Source organism: Paramisgurnus dabryanus, chromosome 24 (genome assembly GCF_030506205.2).
Source record: "Paramisgurnus dabryanus chromosome 24, PD_genome_1.1, whole genome shotgun sequence".
NCBI classification, from domain to species: Eukaryota; Metazoa; Chordata; class Actinopteri; order Cypriniformes; family Cobitidae; genus Paramisgurnus; species Paramisgurnus dabryanus.
In genome coordinates, this window is record NC_133360.1 from 2,711,102 (window position 1) to 2,730,679 (window position 19,578).

Genomic DNA, 19,578 nt, shown 5'->3' on the forward strand with positions numbered 1-19,578 from the left:
CTGTTATCTGAATCTGTTTATCTGTTAACCTGTTACCTGTTCCTGTGTTTTGACCTGCGCCTGTATTTGGATTTTGATTGTTATTCTGCCTGCCCTGAACCCTAGCCTGTATTTGGATTTATGCTTTGGATTTGCCCTACTGGATTTGTTTGCTGGCCCTTATTGGGATTTTACTAATAAACACCTTTAGCACATGGATTCTTCTCTTCATCGCTTTCTTTAAAGCACACCCGTTACAATATCTAAATGATATAATTTATAACAAATTATTTCCTAGACCCCCTGGATAAGCATTGAGGACCACCAGGGGTCCCCAGACCCCATTTTTAAAAACACCACATGATCTAAAGGATCTATTAAAATTATTTCCCTTACTCTGGCTGCAAGTAAATTTCATTTAATAAATTGCAAACTTGGTAAATCAGTCTGCTTAATTATGAACAAAGTTAAAACAATTAACACAAAAATCTTTATCTGGCACCTTTATACACAGGACTGAAAGCATGAAGGGACAAACTTTTCCTGCTTCATGTTTTTAACGGTTTTAAAGTAAACTATAAACAAGCCCAAATTTGAGACAGTTATTGGGACAGGCTTGCATTTACAATTGTGTGTGTAAATGTATACAATGCATTAATGACACTCTGAGCAGCAGTCTGTGTAAATACATCTAAATGCAACTTCAGATGCAGCTTCTATGCCACTTCTGCAGAACAAAAACGATTTTGCTGATACTGATTGAAGTTTATGGGTAAACACCTTACAAGTGTCTTCTAATTCTAAATTAATATATTGACTTTTTATTAATATATATATATTTAGCCTATACACATTCACCAGTTCATCTTACTCACCATAGACAGTAAGATTGAATATATTGAGTTGGTTCTTTGTGTTGGTGTTGATTAGTTGATAAAGTCCAGAGTCTGTGGTTGTGATGTTGGTGATGGTGAGAGATCCAGTTTGGTTGTTTAGCTTCAGTCTGTCTCTGAATCTCCCATCAGCTCTATCTTTGTATAAAATGATATAACTGTCACCAACCTCGACTTCAGCTATGGTGATTTCCTGAGGTCCAAACTTCCAGGAGATTCCCTCTTTAATCTGTATTTCAGTGAGATTGTCAGTTAAAGTGACAGATTCACCCTCCATCACTGACACAAACTCACTACTAAACACACCTGAAACATAAATAACAAGAAACGGTTCTACAAGTCTGTTTACTCTGTGGTTGTCTGCTTTTATTTAAATGAATAACTTGCAATAACGTATACTTTCATGCAATTATAATGAGCTTACAGTATATAAAAGACTACTAAATATGCAACTAAAAATAGATTAATATTAAACTCGGGATGAATGACGTAACATAAAGAACTGTAGCCTGGTTTCATCGTTCAAATAAAGTTTGAATATTCATTTTTTAGATTTTGAGTTATTTTTTATTGGAGCAGATTGAACTGTGATCATGATCAGATATTAACATATAAAATAATTTTTATAACAGAAAAAATAAAAATACGTATAACTTACCAAACAGACTCCACAAACAGAATATAACATCAAACATTTCTTCAGCCGTTCTCAGAACAGAAGCAAATAATAACCGATCTGAAGTGTTATAATTTAATTCCAAAAGTTTTATCCGCAATTTCGTCTCTCTTTAATGACGAGTGAATAACTGACGTCTGATGTGAGGCACTTTCGTTTGCAGCGGTGAGCAAAATTGATCAGGTACAACGAAAGAAAATAAACTATTTCTTATTGCGAGTGCAAAAATATTTACATGTATTATATACTTTCTACGATCAATGAGCGTATGTTTCCATAGCAGTAGCTTTTCTCAGAGAAAGTTTCACAGTAGCCTACACTGTCATTTCTCAATCCGAAAGCTACATCCTCCGGAGGTCGCAAATGCAGGCTGCATACGTCATCAAGCCTGTTTTATTTAAGGTGACTGAGCATTACATTCGCAAGTCATAAGCATATTACAACAATCTAAGATTAACTAAGAATAATAGTCAACTTTATCACTGATAATATTCTGAAATAAGACAGCCTTGATGACGTATGCAGCCTAAAACTGCGACCTCCGGAGGCTGCAGCCTTCAGATTGAGAAACGGCCGTGTCGCTTCTGACGCTACTTCACTAACTTACATAAACAGGAAGAAGAAGACTTGGTGGTAGCTCCATCTATTTAGTTCCTTGTTAGCCATGACTCAAATATTGAAACCTTGCCTTTTTAAGCCACAACGGTGGACCCGATATGATACAGTTCAGCCTAGAGACACCGCACTGAGCTGTATCGTATGGTCAACTGCGCCGCCATATTGGTAATGGCAAGAATTTCCTATAAACACACATGAACGGGAGAGCTGCAGAATATCATGATGAAAACAGAAATAACGTTAACATTTCTTTAATATTTCAAAGGTCTACAATCTGCTTAGAGTTTCAACACGTTTCTTTTCCAGCTATACAAATCTAAATGGTTAACATTTAGTAAATGTTCATTATTGTAAAGCATCGTTTTGACTTATTTTACTTGGTTATGTTGGGATGTTTTACATAAAATAAAATGTAATATGATTTTCAGTGTCAGATTGAAAAGTTTTACTAAGCCGAATTGATCACTGATGAAATGTAAATGTACAATTGTTTTCAGAGCGTTTCCATGTGTAATTACTAGATGGAGCTACAGATAGAAACAGCTGCTCTCTTTCAGCCATAGCAGTGTTGAAGCATAAAATATCACTAAGATGTAGTTATTTGAGATATAAAACACGGTTGGTTGTGTTTGGGTGTATAAGAGTCTGAAAAAGCGTGTGTGTGTGTGTGTGTGTGCGCGCGCAGAGAGTTCAATCCTGGGCCTTAATAGAGGCTGATGGCAGTCTTCTGGGGCAGACAAGGGACCATAATTCAGACAGAAAATTTGACTCCCATGCCACCTTCGCTGCTGCCGTCGCCATGTTCATGTAATTCATCAGACTAATCTTATAGGTAAATATTATTCTCTGAGCCTGATATAACAGGTAGACTACCAGATGAATTACAAACTCAACCAAATGTGTTCATCTGACTGGGAACAAATTTATACAGATTTAAAATGTAGAAAAGGGGATCTTTTTATATTAAGACTGAGTTATCAAGATGCAGTCTATGTCTATACTGTAGGTGAACCCTCAACCATGTATACCACCATACCACAGACAAATACACAGTTGACTTACACTTTTTAAAGAGATGAGACAGTTCAAATGTTGAAATATTTTAAATGAAATGAAACAAACATATTTAATAATCTATACTTACCTTATATTAATAGAATTTTTTATACTTTTTCAAGAGCTGCAAATTAAATGGTGAAATGACAGAAGTGGCGGCTCATGACGGCTCATATTCAAAATATGTGTTCGGAGTGTCATGTGAACCATGTGCATTATACGTTTTTTGTCAAAATAAGTGCCTGCTGCACACACGTCAAACCATTTGATGAAAGAGACGCTCACATTCACAAAATAAAAAATAATTAATATAAAATAAAATTAAAGACACTCCCATAACAGTAAACTCTGATTATGCATGCAATTTAAGCGAGTATCTGGCAAACGCAAGTGTGTCTTTTATTATAAACCCTTTAGACGCGTTAGCAGCAGGCACTTATTTTGGCATATAGCATATAGGTTCACTCGACACACCGAACACATATTTTGAAATTACGAACCAAACACATGACGAGCTACATAATTGTTGTGACGAACTTCGCATCGTGCTCCCTCGGAAAAAAAAGTCACTGGCCACCATTGTAAAATGCTAAACTTTACATATCAGCCTTGGTGTTTCGCTGTGGTTGGCATAAAAACAGCAGGGTTTATTAAAATGCATTCGGAGTGGCAGTATATGGGGTTTCGTGGTAAGGACTGTACACAAAGCAACGCATCACGCCAGCTGCTGACTTTAAAAAATGCAATACCAAGATGCCTGCGTTTACTGGTAACTGACTCCCCCTTTTTGGTAAATATTTCTGTGATTTTGCAGGCTTTTTTTATTTTTTTATTTGTTTGCTTCTGCTTTGCGCTGCATATTTGTCAGATATAGCCAAAGAGGAAGTGCGTTGCCAGTATGAGGTCTTGTGGTGGCATTTTTGCACCCTGATTGCCTGATTCGTAGATTTTGGGAGGTCATGTCAACCTCACTGCATGTCAGGCCAGAATGACCACCATGTCCCATTGCTCCAGATGGCCAATCTGTCCCGGCAGTCTTTATTAAATTGGGTTTACACATATATCCTTGTACTTAAAACTTTGCAAATATCTTCTGTAAAATGTGCAGTGTTGACACAAGTTTATTTATTAGTCAGACATCTTCCTTATTGGCACATACACAAACACACAAATGTTAAAAGAACTGTAACTGTGAGGAGGTTAACGGCCAAAGACTAAAGATTCATCTTTCAAACAAAGAAAGAACACAAATATATATAACAAACAATATGTGTTAAAAATTGTTGAGCTCACCATACATTTCATTTGAAATTCATGTATATTAGTATATCATAATTTACTGAAATATGCAATAATGTGATATCCTTTTCAATGTTTTGGATTCACTAGAGTGATGATTTGTTCTATTAGAACTTGGTTACTGTGCACATTACTGTGAACATGTTAATTTTCTGGGTTTAAAGTTAATTTTCAGATGGACTGTTGTTTCTCACCTTTTCTTTCTCACACATTAACACATTTTTATCAGTAGAAAAGATCTGTTGACATTTTTGTCACTGCATGCTGTAGGCTTCAGTTTTCCGTGAGCTCATGTCTCAGTGTTTATTTCAGCAAACAGACGCTCAGCGCATTAACCACAAAAAAATGATATAGTTCCTCTTTCTTCTCTTCTGCATTTCTCTGTTCTTTATTTTACTTAAATAACTGTGGACTGAAAAAAAACTATGATCTATGTTTTAATTTAGTTTAGTTAGTTTATATGATACATTTGTGCTCCATTTCCATTTGTTTTGGTACTTAGCATTAGGGGTTTGAACAAACATCTCATTGTAATGTCTTAAACTTATATCTCATAATAGGAGAACTGGATGTGCTCTTATTTGACCTGGGACAGAAAATAAACACATAATAGCCCAAAACACCCACACAGATTATCCTAGAAAGCAACACACTATAGGATGAACTTGATATCGTTTGAGTATACAGTCATGTTTATCAGTGATAATTGTGAATACATGTGGTTTATTTTGAGATGTTGATGGACTGAGATCAGGTGAATGTGATGCTTTAGATGAAGTTTGGTTTGTAGAGAAACATTGACCACTAAACCGCAGACCTCAATCTGCTCCTGACTGTTAAATAAACACTTGAGAATATCTATAGAGACACAAGACTGGAATCACATGAGCTGAACAGATGAAGAGATGAAGAGATGTGAGATAAAGATCAGATGAAGATCTGACTGGAACATTAAATGAAGAACTGAGGTGTCTGATGTTCTCGTCTTTATTTTAGTCTATAGGTTTGTGGTTATGGTCAGTTTAGTCTTCACAGCCCTTCTGGAGTCTTGTTTCACACTGAATGTTTTATCACTTTGAGGCCCTGCATGTTTTCTTAGTAACTGTTAAACTGTGACTTTATCTCCACAAACACTTGAAAACTCCTGATGTTTAATGCTGTTTAAACTTTAGAAAACATTTTAAAGTTTGTAATGAACAGATATAGTGAAACATTTTTAAATCATCTACAATATTGTACACCAATATTTAGTCATTTTAGTTTTAGAAAAACTCAGAAATTCTGGATCACACAAGCAAAAGAAGCAAAAAAGTACAGAAATTCATACAATAAAACATAAGAAATATAGGCTAATTACATTTTTGTGCATTGCACTTTGTGAACGACAGTCTGTGTTTGACCCTTAACAGGGTTTAGATCAGAGCTTTGTGCAGTCTAATGTATGATCAGGTTTTTTTAATGTTTATAAACATTTTCTAGATTAATTTAAGCAAACCGCTGGGAAGATCAAAAATCTTCTTGTGTGTGGTCCATTATAGCCAAACCAATGACAGCACAAAAAGCAGGTGCATTAAGCAAGCAATAATATTAATAACTAAAAAGTGTTATATATGTTATATATATCATCATCATTAGCAGTCATAAGTCATTCAAATCAAGATTTGTTGAAACTTGGAACATTTTTTTATTTTTCATTAAACAAGATACAATATAATAAAATAATTATGATTATTTTATTAATGTCCCCCTTTTTCATTAAAATGCATTACATCTGCATCATAGGCATACATGGCAGTCATGCATCTATGACAAAAGCAGCCTCTCCTTCATTGACATACATTAAAAACAGCCTCTGGTCTCCTTTATGTGTACCTCAGTGTTGTGCTTTTTACAGTGGAGATCAAAATTAGAGAACATACAATTTCTTACATTTCTGAGTCCCTGCTTAGTCTTATTTGTTATCCTAACAAAGGATAAAAAGGGTTTTTAAGCATATTTCATGAGTTAAATATATTCTGAAGCACTGTATAAAAAAATTAGATAACACTTTCAGATACCTCCCAGTTTTTGGTGTCTGGCACCTTGTGCTAATTTCCTTAATTATGTGACAAACCCTATTTAACTGGCTGCCTAAATTTCCACTTTTTACTAATTTGCAGAGATAGGAGCTGTTCAAAAGTCACTGAAACCCTCAAATAGCACGTTGTCCAGATGAAAGCCACAGGAATGACACTTTCAGCAAGTGAAGTTGGTCAATATGTACGTTGTCAAACTGGGGAAAGTCTGAACAGTGGCAGCTTGTGACTTCTTTTCCAAGGAGGCATGAATGCGAAACATAACAAAACGTTATGTGCATTGTTCGTCATGTCAGAATACATGCCTGCTACAGACGCTTCGTAAGGGTTTATGATAAAAGATGCTTGTGGTTGCTAGATACTCGCTAAATCCCATGTGTATCAGAGTTTAGTGTTAAGTGAGTGTCTTGCGAGATGTTACAGGTCTCTTTAATCATGAACCCTTTCGATATGCAGCAGGTACGTACTTTGACAAAAAAAAATCACCAGTGCAGTGTGAGAGACTAGTAATGTCCTGTGGAAGTCATTCAAAACAAGAGGCTGTATACTTCCTACTAGTTTTACTGTTGTAACATTCAGAAATATATATATATATATATATATATAACCCCAAATCAGAAAAGGTTGGGACACTGTAGAAACTGTGAGTAAAAAAATGAATGGAATAATTTACAAATCTCATAAACTTATATTTTATTTACAAGAATATATGAAAGGTAGAAAGTGAGACATTTTGAAATGTCATGCCAAATATTGGCTCATTTTGGATTTCATGAGAGCTATACATTCCAAAAATAAGAGCAATAAGAGGCCAGAAAATTTAAATGTACATACAAGGAACAGCTTAAGGACTAACTTGTAACTTCTTAGGTCAATTGGCAACATGATTGGATATAAAAAAGCCTGTCAGAGTGGCAGTGTCTGTCAGAAGTCAAGATGGGCAGAGAATCACCAATTCCCCCAATGCTGCAGCGAAAAATAGTTTTCTGAGTTTCTCATCATCATCTACAGTGCATAATATCATTCAAAGATTCAGAGAATCTGAAACAATCTCTGTGCGTAAGGGTCAAGGCCGGAAAACCATACTGGATACCCGTGACCTTCGGGCCCTTAGACGGCACTGCATCACATACAGGAATGCTACTGTAATGGAAATCACAACATAGGCTCAGGAATACTTCCAGAAAACATTGTCAATAAACACAATCCACCGTGTCATTCGCCGTTGCCAGCTAAAACCCTGTAGGTCAAAAAAGAAGCCATATCTAAACATGATCCATAAGCACAGGCGTTTTCTCTGGGCAAGGCTCATTTAAAATGGACTTTGGCAAAGTGGAAAACTGTTCTGTGGTCAGATGAATCAAAATTTGAAGTTCTCTTTGGAAAACTGGGACACTATGTCATCTGGACTAAAGTGGACAAGGACATCCCAAGTTGTTATTAGCGCTCAGTTCAGAAGCCTGCATCTCTGATGGTTTGGGGTTGCATGAGTGTGTGTGGCATGGGCAGCTTACACATCTGGAAAGGCATCATCAATGCTGAAAGGTTTATCCAAGTTCTAGATACATATGATCCCATTCAGACGTCGTCTCTTTCAGGGAAGACCTTGCATTTTCCAACATGACAATGCCAGACCACATACTGCATCAATTACAACATCAAGACTGCGTAGAAGAAGGATCTGAGTACTGAAATGGCCAGCCTGCAGTGCACATCTGTCACCCATAGAAAACATTTGGTGCATCATAAAGAGGAAGATGCAACAAAGAAGACCTAAGACAGTTGAGCAACTAGAAGCCTGTTTTAGACAAAAATGGGACAACATTCCCATTCCTAAACATTGGTTCTCCTCCAGCTGTTCCTTATATGTACATTTAACTTTTCTGGCCTCTTATTGCTACCTGTCCCAACTTTTTTTGGAATGTGTAGCTCTCATGAAATCCAAAATGAGCCAATATTTGGCATGACATTTCAAAATGTCTCACATTCAACATTTGATTTGTTATTTATATTCTATTGTGAATAAAATATAAGTTTATTAGATTTGTAAATTATTCCATTCCTTGTTTACTCACAATTTCTACAGTGTCCCAACTTTTTCTAATTTGGGGTTGTGTTTTTTTTTTTTAAGTTGCTTGGTTATTTTGTAAAACATTGTTCTACTAGTGTGGTATAGCCATAACTAAAACTCCTTCACATTTAGAATGATTGCATTATTCTGAAAAAATCAAGTGTTCATAAAGTGTAGCTTACTTTAATTTTGAACTCCACTATAGTAACCTAACCTTACATTTCCATTGGTGCTTGAGTCTATGCCTGACACTGTTTAAGATTTAATAATCTAAGTTGTGCTCTCAATGCTCAGACTGACAGGTAATTATACCTTATACCACGGGTCTGTTGAATGCTGTATTCTGATTGGCTGAGAAATGTTCCGTGGGTGTGCATTAATTTCTGATAACCACACACCTAACTTGTCAAATGTCTTAAAAATAGGCACCAGAGCAAGAGGAATAATTGACTCCGGTACTTTGAATTATTTGAAAATAATGCACACCTGCGATGTAATGGCACTCCACTTCCCATCGTACCGCATTGCACCTTGGGTGTGCATTATTTTTTTATAATTCAATGGCCAGTCATCAATTATTCCTTACAAACACTGCACAACATTATCCCGTGGCATTGTTTAAAACCCCCAAAAAAAACTTATCTACTTGTGAAGACAACACAACATCCAACATAAAATTAAACAACAACAATAAGTAAAATTAGAAGAATAAAAAGTTTTTAAAAATGAATTTCATTTCAGAATACACATAATAAACCCTTACATCCTTTAATCTAAGTAGGCCCTATGTTTATTACAGAGCTCAGACTGAAATATTAAGACAAAGTGAAAATGTTAAATGCACCTATTGTGAAACTGCATTTAAAAGATCATTCACATAAAAGCAATTAATTTAACTGTTACACCAGCACTGACTGACAAGGCCCTCAAACAAATATTTGAATACCACATAATCTGTTCTTTGTGCATATTATGCTGTCTGCACACCAACATTCAAAACCTGATAAAAGCAGAGACGGCAATGTCCAATCACATACAGTGAGTTTGTTCATCGTCTCATGACTCCAGCATAAACCACATCATTCTCCACTGGAGCTCTCTGTGCAGATATAAACACACATAAACATTTGCTTAAAGTATATACTTTCTACTGCCATGAAAATTCAAAATGTCCTATATTGTTATGCAGCTCAAAATAAAGAAAAAAACTACTCGAAAATAATTTTACGTTTTTTATAGGTATATGTGTTTAGACAAAATTATCATTTTGTTTCATTCTGTGAACTACAGAAAATATATTGAGGAGCTCAGATGCAAAAACCACTTAATGCCACCTCTGTCAAAAATGAGCTAATGTTATTAACTGAATACTCTTGACCTGTATTATACATTCATCAAATACTTTCTCTTCAAATCCACTTAATCCCAGCCTCAGGTAATTCAGAAATACTGGTTTGTTGGCAGAAGCCATTAAGAGCCTGATGCTCATTTACAAAAAACATGCCAGAAGCACTTATAGGGGGCATGCAAACCAAAGCTTTTACGCTGGGGGCCAGCATATATTTTGAATTGTTTCAATTGAAGTGCGGCGTTCAGTGGTTTTTCCATGCTCATCACTGAGCGCTGAGAGTTGAAAAATATTCAAAAGCTATTGAAAAGCTCAGCTTGTCAATGTCAGCTCTCTCACATTGTTTTACAAATGTCTTTTCTTGATGCTTTTGACAGATTTCTGTCTTTCTTATTTTAATTTGACTCCAATTTTAAATAATGAATAATACCACTGTTTATAATTTAAAAATAGTTACTTTAATCACATCAGGTTATAGATCTAGAAATGCATTACTCTAAACTTAAAGACATGACATAGCTGCAAAAGCCAATAAGAGCGTGCAAGCTTCAAATGGATGTATGCTTTTATAGTTGAATCAAGACAATCACAAACATGAGTACAAGTGCTTTTAAAATGTGTCATCCAAGAACTATCACAACATTTATTTTCCTCAAGTCACATTTGATCTTTCATTTCTGTGAGATTTCACGTTATTTTGAAATCATTAGTCATCACGTGTGGTCTCTCGGTCTAGTCGGATAACCCTGCTGAAAAAAACAGCATACCAGCAAGACCAGCATATGTTGTGTTTTGGTGCTGGTTTGCTAGTGAACACCAGCTAAACACCAGCTAAACCAGCATCAGCACCAGCATCCCATGCTGGTCATACCAGCAAGACACAACATCTGTTGTGTTTTTGGTGCTGGTATGCTGGTGACCACCAGCTAAACCAGCATCAAACCAGCATAGACCAGCATAATTCCCATGCTGGTCCATGCTGGTTTGATGCTGGATTTTTCAGCAGGGATTCCAGTTGGTGCTACTTTATATGCTTTCTTGTCGATAAAGATGTAAAAATCATCCAGTGTGTCCCAGGCCTAACTGTAGAGTGTCGATCAGAAAGTTGAAAGAAGCTCAACTTTATGGTAATGAACTATGACGTGGTTCAGCGGCAAGCAGCAGCAAAATGCCATCAACCAATCGGAATTTCTTTGGAAGGTCAAGTCTGCGGCGGTGTGGACGTACAGTAAGCATTAAGTTCAAAACTTTGGTACACTTCCTCTTAGCTTTATGGAAATAAGACCTTTTTAACTGACTTTTAAAATGCTTTATAGCCATCTCCACAAGCAAACCCAATGATGATCACATGACCAGTTGTCTTACATTTGCATCTATTGGCAGAAAGTGTAAATTCGGCGAAGTAACAAAAAAGTAGAAATTTTATAAAACAGGTTTGTCTAGTTTGGACAGACAGATCAAAAAGCAGGATTAGTGTGACCCGCAACGGCAGCAACTAGCATTGGCAGAGTATCATGATCTCATTATTTTCAACAAAAGCTTGCTGACAAAGTAAAAAGTGTCTGTTGGTGACAGGAAGTCAGCGTGTCCAGCGTCGCAACAAATTTAAGTAAATTTTAACTTCATTTCAAATGATAAGCAACTTTGGGAGCAACCATTAATAAAGAGCAAAGCAGTGGAGGTCACGTCATCCGTCTCTTGTCAGTTACTCCAGTGGACAGTACTCATTTGTTTATGATACTCAGAATTAGGAACACCCCCAATGAACTCATTAAAAGAGCTGGGCGACACACACTGAGAAAGTTGCTGGTGGTCTGAACATGGCTAGTGCACAATTTCTAATGTGAACACATTACTTACACTATAGGGGACCAGCGGTTACGAAAGTAATGCGGGGCAAAAGTAACAAAGTGATTTTCTCCGAGCCCTGATAACATTTGCATTCCAAACTATGACAGCATCTTTAGAGCGCAACTCTTGACAGAGCAGACAAATATCACGTCTTTCCTTACCGTTTTGCGCGTAAAGGTACAGAAAGCTGTTTTCAACAGCCTTCTCTGAGTTTTTAAAGTAAATTGGGTTTAAATGTGAGAAAAATCCTGTTGGGATGAAAGTAACACTTGTTACTTTTGTCTAGCTGCTATACTGTTGCATTATGTTGAAATTTTATATTATGCTAATTTTATTTTATTTAATTTTCATACTATGAATAGTATGATTTTTTTTATTCTCAACAATTTAAGTTTGTACTGTCAGGTTGCTTTTGAAACATTTGATGAAACTGAAATTTAAAATAAAAATGTAATTTCATAATTGTTTGCAAAGATAAACAAAACATTGTTGCAGTTACATATTAACAAGGTCAAAGTCATGTATATTTACTAAAAACACGTGTAACATAAAAATCTATTTTGTTCTGTTGTGATACTTTTGACTCACCTGTAACTTCTGTACAAAGTGAAATTATACTTAAGTCGTTTTACATTTGATCCAAATTCATTGAAGCTTATTAAATATGAACAGGTCAGCAACATGATCCGACCTGTCTCGAGCTATTACAGAAGCAACAATATTTATATTGCCACATGGTCTTGAAATGTAAGCGACTATGTCCTAATAGTACTGATTTTGTCTTGGGATATATAGGCCTACTGTTAAGTGCAGAACAACACAGTTTGCACATACTGGCACATACTAATGCAAAACGGAAGTGATGACTGTTCCCTAATGATGGGTGATTTTGGAACACTGCTTTTTGAAGCCACAAAAGATTTACGAATCTTTTGTTTCAAATCAGTGGTTCGGAGCATGTTTCAAACTGGCCAAGTAACTTGATTTTAGCAAACGTTACATCATAATCATTGCTTTTACAACGTTTTCGCACGTTTTGAAAAACTGGATAACTTTTGGAATTGAACCTTCGAAAAGCTTCTCCGATCACTTTTGTTAATCCTTATAGACCCTTTTACTGTTTGTACACAATGATGACGTGGCAGCATATGCGCACGCAGTTTGGCAACGGAAGTATGGCAAGAATCAGCAGTGAAGCAACAGAGAGAGAAAGTTATTTTAAAAAGTTGACTTTATCAACTTTTTCAACACAGCTACAGATCCGTGTACTATAGTGGAGTGGATAGAAGACATTAGCAGATGGCCAAATATAAAGTGTCCAGATACATATACGTATATTAGTATATTATATTAGTGCAACCAAACGCAACAACCACCATTTTGATGCTGGGAAACCATTTTAATAAACTTTGAGTTGCTAACACGTTAGAACCAATCATAGATATGTACACTAAATGTCGCCTTGGCTACAGCAGTTCATTGGACCGAATGCGTCAAATAGGGCCGCCATCTTGAAACAGGGGAACTCCCCATCAGCGTAATTGTAGGCAATTGTGTAATGGAAATAAAATCACCATAAATCGCCATGAATGCGATTTTTTTGGTTTTCTTTTGGTTCGTTTCAACAGTCAGACATGTATTTAGCACTGAGTCCAGAAAAAAATTTAAGTTTTGATATTATGAAAATCTACTTTTTCTAACTATAATGCATAGTGCTAGTAGGCCTAACATTCATACGCAGCACAAAAGTCTGGCTTCATCCATGAATTCGGAGTACAGGCAGAGATAGCAGCTTTACCTAGATACTTCCTATGACAAGACCCCTGTTTGATGCATGCTTAGAACCCCAAGGCGACATAGTGTATATATCTATGAGAACCAATGGGGAACAACACCACTTCTGTTGCCAAGATGCGCATACAGGCTATAGATGGTATGCACATGACGTCACCTTCGGTGAGAGGGACTGCGGTTACGCCCACTGAGTGGCAAAAGACATAGCAACAGCATTTGAGTACAGCGTGACATCGGCAAAAACACAGTGAAAACACTTCGAAATAGGAAAAAGCTGTTGTGTGATAGACTGTACTAACAGATTAACAAGAATTCAGAGCTATCGTTTTACAGACTGCCAAAAAACACCGAAAGGAGAAATAAATTGATCATTCATGCCAACGTCCACAGACCACAGGTGGGTTGATACACTCTCAGAAATAAAGGTACAAAACTGTACCTTTTTCGTCACTGGGGCTGTACCCTTTCAAAAAGTTCAGCTTTGCAACTAAGGATTTTATTTTAGTACCTCAGAGGTACATACTGGGACTAAAGAGAGCTCATTAGTACCTCAAAAATACATATAAGTATTTCAAAGGTACATGTTAGTACTAAATGTTTACATATCTGTACCTAATGATCCATACAATTAACTTCTTAAAGGGTGCTGCCCCACTGACAGCTAGGGTACATATTTTGACTTTTTTCTAACAATGTAGGTCCTAAAGGTATGGTAATCTTCCCAAAATTGCATTCTGTTTTTTATTCATGTAAAGGTACCAAACGGAAACTTAGGGTACAGCCCCAGTGACAGAAAAGGTACAGTTTTGTACCTTCTTTTCTGACAGTGTAGGTTACTAGGGTCACTATCAACAAGAGGTTTTACTTTCTACTTAAAAGTATTTTTCAAGTATTTGTATTTTATCCGTGTTTTTCTTTGGAAAACATACATTTCAAAGCATATTATAATAATTTTTATTCTATTACATTTCATAAAAATAATAAGTTTTTGTTTTACATTTAATATTTAAGTACATTAACGTACTTTTACTCAAGTAAAAGTACACACTTTTAATGTAATTAGGTATTCAATGAATTTTAATTTGCAATATTAAAGAATAGCCTACACAGAATGATTATATACTTTAGTGAAGTAAGATTTTTCCCAATACAAACATCCTAATAAAACACAGATGCTTAGAAAATGTAACTAATGTAACTAAGTATTGTCCACCTCTGCTATCAAGTCCAACTAAATTCAATTTAAGCGGATAAGTCAGTTTTACTGGCATTTTCGCAGCAGCCCCTATGAAAACCAGCCATTAGGCGTGATCGACTTTCTGCGGCGCCGCTAGAACTGACAGCCGATGACGTTAAAGTGCCACGAGAGCGAGATGAAATTACACTTTGTATGATTTCTCGAATCGTTCTCGCGGTACTTTGACGTCATCCGACTGTCGGTTCTTGCATCGCTGCATGAAGTCGAACAAGCCTATTTTGTTGCACGTTTTGCCACTCAACCGAGCTTATATCGAGTTATAGTAAGACGTTTCACCTAGAACAGTAGACCATCCAGGAACTTTATGGATACTCATTTTAACCATATGATTGGAACATACTAATTCCAATTTCAAATTCTATTAAGGATGGATATGCAGATTAGGATACAGTGAGTGACATTGCAGATGGTATGAACGATAATCGTTGTTACTGAGCAGCTGGGACAGTATACATACTGTAGTTAAACTGAAGCCATACAGATATAAGCACTGCATGATTGCTGAATCATATGTCAATGGCGCCACCATATTGTAACTTAGTGTTTTTTTCCTACTAAGCTAAAATATCATAGAAATTTAATTTAGTGATTTCCCAAACATAAGGCCGCCAGATGGCGCCATGTGGCCATTATTGTAAATCTTTATTTCTTATAGTTTCTATGTTTATGTATACTGTATAAATTCAACTTTTATCATTTGCCGTTTTAATTTCATAAATAAAATGGTAACAGATAATTTAATTGAACAATATATTTTGTATTGTAAGATATAATTTAAGGTTTATTTGTATAGTGCTTTTCACAGTATGAAAGCACCATGCAACTAAATTAGATTTGTTGTTTTTGCAATGGTACAGTGATCATATATAAATATTTTTCAGTCTTTTTATTAAAAAAACAACAACTAGAAATTACAATAAATTTATATATAGCATAGCATTAAAAACAAACTTATTAAAATTGCTAGTTAAAGTTAAAGTATTTAGTAACATTCCAACCCAATAGAAAATATTTAGAAACACAGTAAAAGTGTCTTAAATAGCCTACATGTTAATCTAGCCTATAGTAAAATTAGCTGATTTGTAAAATATATATTATATTATATTTTAGTCTTCCACCCTTGCCCCAGCAGAGATTTAAAATGTTTGTTAAGCAAGTTTAAATGTACTGTAGGTCACCAGCATGGATTATATACTGTATATAAAAAAACAAACATATAATGCCTGGTTGATATTGCAGGTACCTCTATCTTCTTTACTTTATTACTGGTTGAAAACATAACACTAAAGAACTTTTATAAACACTAAAAATTGTTAATGTCCCACTGCAATTTGTTGTGTCCACTATATGTCATTTAGATAATCACTTTATTTCAAACATTTGTGTTTTGTTCAGTTGCAGACAGTTGTGTTGTAATGCTTTAGGAGTATTATGGTCTCTTAAACATGCAGTATAATGTAATTTTACTTATAAAATGGTTGTAATATACAGGTTCTTCTCAAAAAATTAGCATATTGTGATAGTTCATTATTTTCCATAATGTAAATGATAAGAATTAAACTTTCATATATTTTAGATTCATTGCACACCAACTGAAATATTTCAGGTCTTTTATTGTTTTAATACTGATGATTTTGGCATACAGCTCATGAAAACCCAAAATTCCTGTCTCAAAAAATTAGCATAGCATAAAAAGGTTCTCTAAACGAGCTATTAACCTAGTCATCTGAATCAACTAATTAACTCTAAACACCTGCAAAAGATTCCTGAGGCTTTTAAAACTTCCCAGCTTGGTTCATTACTCAAAACCAATCATGGGTAAGACTACTGACCTGACTGCTGTCCAGAAGGCCATCATTGGCACCCTCAAGCAAGAGGGTAAGACACAGAAAGAAATTTCTGCACGAATAGGCTGTTCCCAGAGTGCTTTATCAAGGCACCTCAGTGGGAAGTCTGTGGGAAGGAAAAAATGTGGCAAAAAACGCTTCACAACGAGAAGGGGTGACCGGACCCTGAGGAAGATTGCGGAGAAGGACTGATTCCAGACCTTGGGGGACCTGCGGAAGCAGTGGACTGAGTCTGGAGTAGAAACATCCAGAGCCACCGTGCAGAGGCGTGTGGAGGAAATGGGCTACAAGTGCCGCATTCCCCAGGTCAAGCCACTTTTGAACCAGAAACACCGGCCCCAGCTAACAGAAAAAAGTTCTAAGAACGTTCCCTGAAAGTTTTTAACGTTCCCAAAAACGTTCTGCCAACGTTAAAAGTGTCCAGTTTTCTTGACGTTCTAAGAACGTTTTTGTGTTGTCTCAACGTTAGAGGAATGTTACATTTTACCATTTTTAAACGTTATGACAATGTCATGTTTTAATGTTCACAGTCACACAATGTTTAAAACAACAACTGTTTATTATATTGACTTCTTTGATTGTTATGTAAATGATAGAGAAACATTGCATTTTATTACATTTATTTTTTATATTTATATTATTTTATTATATTTATTATATATTATATATCTATTATATGTAAGTTTAGATGTTGATGTTTTGTTTCATTTTAAGTCACCATTATTGTGATTAGTGTTCATTTTAGTTGGGCTCTTGAGCCTTGTCTTTTGCTTGCTAGTTTTTTCCCTGGTTGTGTTAACTTTTTGTTAATACACCACATTCGTTATGAACATGTTAAGTTAGTAGTGTAATTCTGTGGTGTGGTGGTTGGTACATAATGGTAAAAATCATTCCTAATTATTTACTAATCAAAAGTGTATTTTCTGTCAATAATGTAAATGAGAGCCAGCACTTTCACAGCAGTTTGTCATTAAAGAGTTTTAGAAACTTTGGACAAAAATATCCGCTTTTTAATTGGGACGTACAAACATCAAGAATCAGACTATGAATCTCAACCATGGTGACAATTAAATGAAAAACTTCATGCTGCAATGCATGCTGGGTATTAACAAATTACAAATCTCATTCAGGACTCCCAGCATGCACTGCAGCATGGATAAATAAAGATTTTTTTTCCAATTTTCTTTGTCACCATGGTTGAGATTCATACTCTGATTCTTGATGTTTGTGCTTCCCAATTATACAGCAGATATTTTTTGTTCAAAGTTTCTTAAACTCCTTAATGACAAACTGCTGTGAAAGTGCTGGATCTCATTTACATCATTGACCGAAAATACACTTTTGATTAGTAAATTAATTAGGAATGATATTTTACCATTATGTACCAACCACCACACCACATAATTACACTACTAACTTAACATGTTCATAACAAATGTGGTGTATTAACAAAAAGTTAACACAAACAGGGAAAACACTAGCAAGCAAAGGACAAGGCTCAAGAGCCCAACTAAAACGAACACCAATCACAATAATGGGGACTTAAAATGAAACAAAACATCAACATCTAAACTTACATATAATAGATATATAATATATAATAAATATAATAAAATAATATAAATATAAAAAATAAATATAATAAAATGCAATGTTTCTCTATCATTTACATAACAATCAAAGAAGTCAATATAATAAACAGTTGTTGTTTTAAACATTGTGTGACTGTGAACATTAAAACATGACATTGTCATAACGTTTAAAAATGGTAAAATGTAACATTCCTCTAACGTTGAGACAACACAAAAACGTTCTTAGAACGTCAAGAAAACTGGACACTTTTAACGTTGGCAGAACGTTTTTGGGAACGTTAAAAACTTTCAGGGAACGTTCTTAGAACTTTTTTCTGTTAGCTGGGGAAGCGCCTGACCTGGGCTACAGAGAAGCAGCACTGGACTGTTGCTCAGTGGTCCAAAGTACTTTTTTCGGATGAAAGCAAATTTTGCATGTCATTCGGAAATCAAGGTGCCAGAGTCTGGAGGAAGACTGGGGAGAAGAAATGCCAAAATGCCTGAAGTCCAGTGCTTCTGCCACTGTTTCTGGTTCAAAAGTGGCTTGACCTGGGGAATGCGGCACCTGTAGCCCATTTCCTCCACACGGTGGCTCTGGCTGTTTCTACTCCAGACTCAGTCCACTGCTTCCGCAGGTCCCCCAAGGTCTGGAATCAGTCCTTTTCCAAAATCTTCCTCAGGGTCCGGTCACCCCTTCTCGTTGTGCAGCGTTTTTCGCCACATTTTTTCCTTCCCACAGACTTCCCACTGAGGTGCCTTGATAAAGCACTCTGGGAACAGCCTATTCGTGCAGAAATTTCTTTCTGTGTCTTACCCTCTTGCTTGAGGGTGCCAATGATGGCCTTCTGGACAGCAGTCAGGTCAGTAGTCTTACCCATGATTGGTTTTGAGTAATGAACCAAGCTGGGAAGTTTTAAAAGCCTCAGGAATCTTTTGCAGGTGTTTAGAGTTAATTAGTTGATTCAGATGACTAGGTTAATAGCTCGTTTAGAGAACCTTTTTATGCTATGCTAATTTTTTGAGACAGGAATTTTGGGCTTTCATGAGCTGTATGCCAAAATCATAAGTATTAAAACAATAAAAGACCTGAAATATTTCAGTTGGTGTGCAATGAATCTAAAATATATGAAAGTTTAATTCTTATCATTACATTATGGAAAATAATGAACTTTATCACAATATGCTAATTTTTTGAGAAGAACCTGTATAGCTGTTAAATTAATACAGGCTGCACTCTTAAAA

At 35.7% G+C, this 19,578-nt stretch overlaps 1 protein-coding gene across 1 annotated transcript in view; it reads right to left on the reverse strand.

Moving 5' to 3' along the window:
- The window catches only part of LOC135748088 (uncharacterized), a 61,990-nt gene that overhangs the window by 37,334 nt on the left and 5,078 nt on the right, over positions 1 to 19,578 (reverse strand). The window contains exons 6-9 of the mRNA XM_073813632.1: positions 16,966 to 17,107; positions 16,751 to 16,871; positions 1,531 to 1,658; positions 855 to 1,178 (exon numbers count right to left, since the gene is read on the reverse strand). Of these exons, the coding sequence (XP_073669733.1) occupies positions 855 to 1,178; positions 1,531 to 1,658; positions 16,751 to 16,871; positions 16,966 to 17,107 (715 nt within the window). The remainder of the gene's footprint in view (positions 1 to 854; positions 1,179 to 1,530; positions 1,659 to 16,750; positions 16,872 to 16,965; positions 17,108 to 19,578) is intronic.